The 10243-nt window shown below is 42.3% G+C and overlaps 1 protein-coding gene across 8 annotated transcripts in view; it reads right to left on the reverse strand.

Annotated features, from left to right (window-relative positions):
• The window catches only part of FBXL5 (F-box and leucine rich repeat protein 5), a 32186-nt gene extending 21943 nt beyond the window's left edge, over nt 1-10243 (reverse strand). For 6 of the 8 annotated variants that reach the window (XM_085577722.1, XM_085577721.1, XM_085577720.1 and 3 more), the window contains exon 1: nt 10078-10243. In XM_085577722.1, the coding sequence (XP_085433848.1) occupies nt 10078-10161 (84 nt within the window). In that variant the 5' untranslated portion in view covers nt 10162-10243. Of the gene's footprint in view, nt 1-33; nt 9516-10077 lie in introns of those variants that run through there. The other 2 variants (XM_085577715.1, XM_085577713.1) reach the window with 2 other exon arrangements.

The following is a 10243-nucleotide window of genomic DNA, read 5'->3' on the forward strand; positions in this document are numbered from 1 at the left end:
TTTACAAGAAATGGGAATCTGAGACATACTTACATCAAAAACAACTACAAACTGAGATATGCAAAACTTTTTTTCATTAAAAATGTACTTACTCATTGTGACATTGCATTGCCACTTCCTGGCAGCCACCAGCAAAATGCAACTGAAACATGTTGGACACCTGCCAAATCCTTATGCAACTCCAAGTCAGCTGTGCATACTGTACATTACATGCTGTACATATGAGCAAAATGACTCTCACTATGGAAAGACAAAGTTACTTAGCCCCAGAAGAGAGAGAAAACACAGTGAGGTTTAAGAGGCATTTTTTTCTTTTTTTTTTTTCCAATACACTTTAGACCAACTACAGATAGAAGTCAGAAAACATTGATGTCCGTAACACACTGTTAGGATTTGAAGCATATGTTGTTCTGTATTCCTAATGGGGGGGAAATCTTGGCTTCAATGGCCATTTAAATCCCATACTATGGCCAGAGAATGCAGCACTAGGAGCAGTGGCACTACTGAAGCCAGCAGGAGGCAGAGAGTGGGACTGTGAAAGTGAAGGCTTGACTTTCCACACTGAAAAGCAGAAGCCTGAGCCAGCACAGGGGCAAGGGGCACACAGGCAGTTCCTCAGGACAGCCTCCTCACCTCCCAGCACCTGCGAGTCACATCTCAATACTAACTGTGGTTTCAGGTGGCATTTCCTTCGATTAAGGACAGTTTTGATACTACCCATAAGGATCCACAAAGTGACCCCAAAGACCCTTTTCCCTCCAAGAATCCCATGTGCTCCCAAATGCTTAGCATTTTGATTGACTTAAAAAATGTAAAACAAGCCTGCTGAAGTGGGTAACAGGAAGGTTCCACAAATCCAATGTATTCTGCTGTTGGCTTTTAAAATAAATAATGAAATTGGTTCTGATAAAAAACTAGCACCTTCTCGTCATCTTGACTCAAAGCCTTTTCAAGAATCAAAATGTTCTGTTGACTCTACCTATTGTCATCCATAAATCTGGAATAAATGAATAATCTCATTGTGCATGCAATTTAAGAATGTCCATTAGAAATGGATTGTTATAGAAGCCACTGTAACATGAAGTACTTGTATATTCATGGAGAGGATATTGAAGTTTAGTAACTAAACTTGAATCAGAAATCACTGTATTAAAAAAGTCAGTCAAAGCTGAGAACAACTGGCTTTTCAGAGGACAGGTAGCCTAGCAACAAAGTCACTCGGTCAGGCCTGTAATTTCATTACCAGGACTGATGAAGTCTCATGATGGGGGACCAAGACTGTTAACAGACAGCAGCTACTCCATTTCTAGGTCCACTTTTCACCAGCTCTAATAAGGAAAACTAGTGCAAGAGTTTAGTAGTGCAAGAAGAAAAAATCACACACCATCAAATTCAAAGAGAGAATGGCAAGGAGGGGGAAATAGACTGTATAATGGATTTTTCATCAAAAATATAAAGCACAGCACATGTGAGAACCTTAAACAGGCTTAAAGTACATCACACTAAACCACAGCCACCAGTGTTCAGGAAACTTGGGAGCTTTCTGGGCTTCTGAAGATATTACATTTAAACAGCCATACACTACAGCACAACTGGTTTTGTGTTTGGAATGCAAATTCTAATTGAGGAGCAGTACCACAAGAGCAACAGTATCAGTGGCTCCTGAAATTTAAGAATTATTAATAATCTGACCAGCCTGAGCAACTGCCCAAACAACAGTCAGTCCTTTGTATTGCAGCATCTGTTTGAACGAACTTCAGAGACTTAGGGCTGATGTAGGCATCATCTAGAAGCCGCCAGGAGCTTTTAAATTCACTTATTAAACTTTTATTAAAAGAAAATAAATAATGCAATCTTTGTAGCTCAGACAAGTATAGCAGTTTTAGGTGAGTGTCCTCATTATTGGACTATAACAGAGTCATTAACAAGGTCAGGATGAATGTATGGACTCGTAGCAAATACACATCTTTCCTTCCTAAAACACACAATTTAAATTTTGTGCCTTAAGAACAAGACACCAGCACTGGCAATATTAACAGCAATTGCTCTTAGACAGTGCTTCATGTTCATGACATTCAGCTGAAATAACTCTACACTCAACTCTTGCATCTCCCTCATGGCTTTTGTGCTTTCATTAAAAAAATGAAACTTTCTATCTGATGAAGACCTAGACATTTCTATCCAAAATGTTGTGAATAAATAAGGAAGCTCAAAACTGCTAATGAAATAACCAAACAAAACACAGTATTTAACTCGGTTTCTGGAAGTGTTTTATACATGGGTAATATGGAAAAAATGCCTTCTTAGAAGAAGGAAATTAATTTTCCAACAATGTTAGTTTACAGTGAGTAAACTGAAACAGTTTTTTCCTATTAACTATGCCAAAAATACATTTAAGGAGTGAAAAATGTTTGCTTCTTCCTTCCATACATACTCTGAACCAACAGGTAGAAAGCAGCAAAGGAAAAGTATGCTGCTCTTATCAGACTAGCACAGCAGTAAGCGAAGTCTATGCTGCATGCCAGCGTTCCTAGTTACAAGTATCTCTATTCCCAACTACAAGCTGGAAAACTACAAAAATTTGAGGAAGGAGAAAATAAACAAAAAAAATTTATTTTTCCGCTCTTCCTACAGATTTCACAAATTTAAAATGGAATCATTTCTCAAGGTTAAAAAGTTTAATGTACCTATAAATTCACAAGCCGCTTAACTTCAAAAGAAGGTTTTCCCTATCAGCATATGAATTCTGAACAACCATTAACCTTAAAAATTCAGCCTGGAATCTAAAAAAATCGAAGACTTTTGTTTTTCTTCCTGGTCTTCTTGATCAATTATTGTTCTTTTTCATGTGTCATCCTGAGTTACATTTTTGACAGGTCATTTCTCTATATTCTGTTTTCCACATATAACCACATTAAGACACTGTGATAGCCACAGGATATGAAATAAAAGACGTATTATTCCTGATAATCAGTGCCAACTAGACTTCTACCACTAGTTAACTCATTAGATTTAAAACGAATTTTAAAAATAGTAAAATATTTTTCATTATGGAGCTGGAAGACCATTCTGATTAAAAGAAAAAAGATATCAGGATAAATATCAGGAAAGTTTTTCACCCACAAGATGGCTGGGAACTGGAACAGGCTTCACAAGGAAGTGGTCACTACACCAAACTTCACAGAGTTCAAGAACTTTTTGGACAATGCTGTCAGGCACATGGTGTGACTCTTGGAGCTGGGATTCTTGCACACGGCCAGGAATTGGACTCAATGACCCTGATGGGTCCCTTCCAACTCAGAATATTCTATTATCCTATTCTACAATCCTATGAAAAAAACCAACTGATTCTTAGAATAGAACAGCACCAGGAGAAAAAAGGAGCAGGCTTTTCACTGTTACATTCTTAGGTATTAGCACTCTGCATATGCAGTAGCACTGAAATTCAAAGGACAAACCTGGACTCTGCAGAGGTATTTATCTCAAGTTCAGGCACAAGAAAATGGAGGAACAAAAACCATAACAAGGTGTGCCTGTGTCAACAGCAAGAGCATGCAGTTTCACGTTTTACTGAATCTGCTGGAAATAAGGGCATGGGTACGGAGGAGGAAACACACCAAAGGAGCAGCCCGGCCTATAACTGCACATCCCTCCTGCTTCCCTGGAATATGTGCTAGCAATCATGCAGCTACAAGATGAACCCATCTAGTGTACTAATCCAGGGAGGAGCTCTGCCTTTTAGTGGGTTCATTTTTCACCTGGCCGGAGCACTAGTAACACCCAGTGACAAGCCATGTCTTTCTTAGGAATCCCCAAGAAGTTCAGTTGATACCGTCCCCAAGGAAGAACTCAGGTGCTGAGGTAGCCTAGCCAGAATGTCCTCAGTGTTACCTCTCCTTGGCTTGCTCTCCAAACAGCCAAAGGTATATGAGGTGAACAGTAAAAGAATTAGCTAAACTGCTTCACACTCCCACCTTTTTATGTGTATGAAGCGTTAAATCAGGGGAGAAATCAGTTTTCCACCCTGGGCACTTTTCTTGGCAATGGGCTGACCCAAAATAATAGCAATTGGTTAAGCAGGAAGGCCAGAATGTGGCAGAACTCAACAAGAAATTCTGATGTTGTCTTCTCAATGCAACCCCCTGTGTAATCTTCAAGCTGTTTTGCAGCATCACTAAAGTCTTGAAATTGCTTTCTAAAAAACACAACTACTCAAAAAAAAAAAAAAAAAAGAAAAGCAAATAAAACCTCACAAACCAAAACAAACCAACAAACAGCATAGAAGATTCCAGCACACAAAATTACAGAATTATTTTGTTTTCAAAGAACACTGGCAACCGGGAAGGTAAAACCTCATATTCTATTTTCAAAGGCTAAAATCAAGCTGATAAATGCCAAACATAAAAGAACAGTGAAAAGAACCTCCTGTATTTTCATTTTTATTGGTTTCTTCCATATCACTGTCTTGTACTATATCCACAGTCAATTTTGTCTAATGAACACCTATAGATCAGGTTTTGAATCATGAAGAGCATTTCACAATTAAGTATGAATAACAACATGGAACTATCTCAACCAAGATTTTCAGTGATGCAATTACTACTAATCAGATCCTCCTGGGGTTCACAGTAAAAAGCACAGCTCAAGATGCACTGATAAAATCAGCTAAGCCTTCTTCACCATGTGATTGCCACAGGCAGAAGCTGGAAGAACAAAGCCTGTCACCAGGTCTGTAGAGAAGAACGAAAAAGAATAAAAAAAATTAAAACCAATTAAAAAGCTACTAAATATTGAGCTACAAGGGCCGTGAATGAAATAATGATGAACATTTGCAACTATGCTGTTATTTATCTGCATCACACTATTCTACATGCCATGGAGGACTTCTCCTGTTTTATACTCTCAAGAGTACAGATTCCTACTAAGACCTGGTATTCTGGCCTTCTGCAAGATCATACCTGAAGCCCCAGGAGTGAAATCTCCCACTACAGTAACTCACAAAACAGAACCAGAGCAGAAATGTCTTTGCACTTCTGCATCAATCTGACTACAAGTTCCTAACACAAAGGTGGACACTGGAAAAGTTCACCACTCCAGCTTAATCCATCTTGGGCACTAACTGCAAAAGCAAAAAACCAAGTCTCAAGAATTACAGCTTGAAGTATTTAATCAGTTAAAGCATATTCTAGGATAGCTGCACAAAACCTAACACAGATACACACTAATTACAGTTCCTGGATTTTTTTTTTTTTATTATTATTAGAAACCCAGATACACTTATCTTCTTGGAATATTCATTTTCTGCTCTCAAGGGCATCAAAAAAAACATTTCACTTTGAAACAGTAAAGTCATAAGTAAGTTAGTCCATTTTTTCGGATTTCAGAATCTGAAAAAGAAATCTACCAGAAAAAGTATAATCTTGACGTACTCATATAATGCCCTGTCCAGTGCTTTACAATGCCAAATCCACTCCATTCAGAGTATTTTTCACTCCTAAATGATCCATCATACTACCGATGACATATGAAAATCACAAATTTAACATATGAAAACATTTCATTCTATACAGGAGAAGCCAAAGGTAAGGGAATGTAACTTGAACAGAACAGCATTTAGACTTCAAATTACGAGGACAAAGAACACAGATTCTATAAGAGAAGGAAAGCAATACTTTAAATCAACTATTTAATAGGAAAGGCAGGTTACAATAGAAAAACAATGTCTTTTTTGCTGAAATCGGCATAAAAATAACTAGGAAAAATATTTACTGCAATTAATTTTTAGCAAAGAGTCAGAAGCATGGATTAGAAAAGAAAAATACTAATTAAGTATTTATGCAAGTCCAATGCATTCAAGTCACCAGAATATGACAAAACTGATCCAAATTTCCAGGAAGAACTAGCCAAAGTAATTACTGAACCATGAGAAATAACTGCAGAGATCTTTTGTAGAAAGATGAGATCACAGGAGACTGAAGTCAGGCAAACAAAAGGAGGACCTTAGATGCTTCTGCTCAAACACCCAAAGGTTTCACAATAAAGCTGAGCTATTAAAGCAGCTGTTCCCTCTTGCCATGGTTCATCCTGTTCCCTCCCATACTGATAATCTGGTTCTGGAGCTTGTTCGACCTCTTGGTGAGCCAGTTTTACTGAATCACCTTCCGCTTCAGTTCCCTAGATGAACTAGCTGCTCGTCAAGTGGCCAGAGAAGCATAAAGGATATCATCAGCAATTAACCCTTCCAGCAGCAGCCAGTTATTACATCCACTCAGTCACAGTATGAAGTCTCACACTCGTTTTGAGAGGCAGACAACAGGACATGACAACAAGCAAATTCCGATATCTTCATTACAGCATTTAAGAGTGCAACCATTTTTCCTACTCTTAAAGCACCCTAAACTTGCTGGGCAATTCTGTAACACAAAGATCTGAAAACATGCTTTGGCTGTAGTAACTCCACAAGCGAGTAGGAAGTTTGAAATCCCATACTGGAAGACCTGGCTTGTTTCTGAGGAAGGCCTAGCCAAAACGTAATTGCAGTCTGTACACAGACCAGGGTCTGCTACTTGAGTAGTCCCAATTTTGAAGCTATAAGAAGTAACAATTGGCCAGTACAGATTTGTTTAGAAAACAGAATCCGACTTCCTTTTGATAACCAAACTACTTAAAAGGAGAATGATATATGTTATAGATGGTGATCTCTCTAATGTTTTTGGTATTGTTTTGCCTTACAGCAAAGTAACTGAGTCTGCAGGAAATCCCAGCATAGCTCAAACACTTGCAAAGAGTGCTCTCAAGCCCAAGCTACCAGTCTCCAGCCAAACCAAAATGGGATCTTCATTATCAGCAGAAATCTGTGTTGTTTCATTTATGACAGCTACAATACTTTCAGACACAGCTAGGAAAGCTGGTATCACACAAGTGGCACATTCTCGAGTGCAGAAAACATAAGATCATAATGTGACAACAGAAACTGCCTCACTGGACATTAGCTTGCTGACTTGCATGAGTGCATAGTGCTCCATACAGGATAGGAATCTAATGACAAAAATTAAAGGGAATTTGTGCATCAGACCTCAGAGAAGCACAAAGCAGGTATGCTGCTGTTAAAAAAAGAACTGCAGAACAACATATCTGCTCTACTCAACACCAGTGCTGTCCCGTTCTGCACAAGATTTCAGGAAAACACAGACATAATTAGGCTGAGGTTTCACAGTAGCTTCAGTCAATCTAGTTGCTGGCTGTCACAGTCCCACTCTCTGCCTCCCACTGGCTTCAGTACCAATCTGACCGGTGCTTGCTGGCAGCACTACACCAACAGAAAACCTACTCTGCTTCACAATAAAAAATGTTTTCTGCCAGTTTGGAGCCTGAGTCACCTCAAGCACTGATGGGAGCAAGAGAGGCAGGCAAACATAACAGCATCAGTCAGATGGTTTAAACTGTTAGAGAATGGCAGCTTAGCTCTAACAAAAGCAACAAGTACACTGAAGTACAGCAAGCGTGACCCACGTGATGAAGCAGAATGAATCTGTTTGCTGAAGCCAGAGAACATAACTAAGATGGAGGACACAGCCACAATTGCAAATCGGCACAAGATCTTTCTGCAAACTAAGAACGGTTCACTAGAGATGGGAAAACAGAATCTGCTCTATTTGTAGCAAAGATGACGTAAGGCATTAGGACAAGCATTTCAGTTATACAGACTGTCTGCTGTAGCACTCCACTACCTACAGGGGGGACATCCTCACAACACTTAACGAATTTTCTTCTCACTAGAGTAGGAGACAGATTTGGCAACAGTGTGGATCTCCTTATTAAACATAATTCTAATTACTCATATTATCCAAGTCCAGGGCAGTGTATGCAACACAGGTAAAAATGCCATTTAAGAATGCAGCAAGGGACAGGGAGATCTTCACTAGCAACAGCTAAAAGCGTAGCTAAAGCACTAAACAGCTTAAATTCCAATTTAACTGTTCTGTCTCACATGAAGTCCTGGAAGAACAAAATAAACTGTGTATCTCTGTCCTAAAGGATTATTTAAGTTCCTATGTACTTTATCCATTGGAAACAATGTAATTGTTCTCCTGAGAAGCAAAGATGGATGACCCCATGTCACCCTTATTAATATTCTGTGGAATTTACTTCATTCAGACACAAGCAGCAACTATATGACAGTGTGCAGAGAACCCAATGAACACAGATAATATGTAATTCACAACATTAAAGAACCCTCAAGGTCAAACTAAACTTATCCAGAGCATGGCTTTAGAGATTACACCTGCCATGTAAGCAGAACTACAGACTTACCTAATTGCAGCATCACAATCACACAAGAAGGAAATTCAAAAACTGGAAGCTTTTCTGGTGCAAAGCTGGCATTATAAAAACTCACAGTCAAGGCACACACCTCAACTTCTGCAACAGGGTTAAAGGACGTAAAACTGAACACTTTTCAAAAAAAGTGACATTCATTCAGGCTTGCTCTTATTCAAAAGAAAAAGGGAGCAAGAAAATTCCTGTATAAAAACTTTTATAAAATGAAAGGTTATGAACATTACAAATAGTTTTATCAAATTTTTCAATATTCAGGAAAACCAGTAATTGCTCCCCAGGAAGTTTTAGTAGGCATGGTAAACTTGGGTCAAAACTTTGTGGGAGGCTCAATAAAAGTGATAAAAATGCCTCTCTAGGAACAAAACCTAAGTGACTACAAGATCTGGATGTTTAAATGAAACCTGTTCAGCTACTGTCAACAACACACTGAAACAGCTACCAGAAGTCAGTGGGGGTGTTTGTTTCCATTCAAATAAAATCCACTCTGTTATGATACCACAATTTTTTCTGCTGCCGCAGATTCAGTTGATTGCAAATATACTCTCAAATAAAAAGCAAAGTGAAGGAAACTATATAAGGACATCGCTTCTGCTCCTCCTAGACTCTATGTCCAGTTAGCAAATCCTGCAAAAAACAGCTCTAGGTTTTCTTTAACCTATTATCAAATGGAAGAGGCACACCAAAGGATCTGGTGAATCCCAGAGCAGTGCAAGGTGCCATGTGGAAACAGGGAAGCATGAACTCCCCCATGCTGCTGGCAGCAGTAAACTATGGTAACTGCCTCTCATGCAACTGCACCGCTCTTTTAAATGTCTGTAGCCAATCTGGCTTCTCCAAACAGCCATTTATGCCCGGAGATGGGAGGCAAAACTTCTTGCAGTAGGAGTGCTGGCTGTGAAGTATTCGCCCAAAACCCTCCTACAACACTCAAAGCTGCTACAGGGAAGTTTGTCTTTCAGGTGACACATCAGCCTTGATTATTTAACTACCGTGATACAAGAATAAAAATTACTTTTGTCCATGACCAAAATTACATATATTTAAAATAAAAGAACGTACCTAGGGTACCTTTACGCCACTCACCAGCAGAAGGCTGCGCACAGACCCGCAAGCACAGTCCCGCGCCCTGCCTGCCTGGCAAACGCTGCCGAGCCGCGCTGCCCGGGCGGGAGCGCCGGGCCCGGGGGGCTCTGCCGGGCCCGGGGGGCTCTGCCGGGCTGCCCGGGGGGCTCTGCCGGGAGCGCCGGGCCCGGGGGGCTCTGCCGGGCCGCGCTGCCCGGGGGGCTCTGCCGGGCTGCCCGGGGGGCTCTGCCGGGCTGCCCGGGGGGCTCTGCCGGGCTGCCCGGGGGGCTCTGCCGGGCCGGGGGGCTCTGCCGGGCCCGGGGGGCTCTGCCGGGCTGCCCGGGGGGCTCTGCCGGGCCCGGGGGGCTCTGCCGGGCTGCCCGGGGGGCTCTGCCGGGCCCGGGGGGCTCTGCCGGGCTGCCCGGGCGGGGGCGCGTTCCCTGAGCGGCACCACCGCCCCTCCGAGCGGGACACGGCTCCTGCCGGCCGGCCCGGCACGGCAGCCAGGGCAGCCTCAGCCCTGCGCGGCCGCGGAGCGGCACCGGCAGCCCGTGAGGCGCTCAGGAACCCCTCGGCAGCGCAGGGCAGAAGTTACCGGCGGGGCCAGGGCGCTGACAGCTACGCACTCCCCAAACCCTCCCTCCCGCCCCGGGGCAGCGGCGCGGGGCCCGCTACCTTGTCGCAGTAGAGTCCCACGAGCTGCTTCATGCGCCAGTGCGGGGCGGAGAACACGTCCACCTCCTCGGGGAAGGGAGCCATGTTCTCCCCATGGAGCCGCGCCGCGAACGGCGGCGCGAACGGCGGCGCGAGCGTCCGCACCGCGCGTGCGCCCGCCCCGCGT

Source organism: Lonchura striata, chromosome 4 (assembly GCF_050655825.1).
Source record: "Lonchura striata isolate lonStrDom1 chromosome 4, ASM5065582v1, whole genome shotgun sequence".
NCBI lineage: Eukaryota > Metazoa > Chordata > Aves > Passeriformes > Estrildidae > Lonchura > Lonchura striata.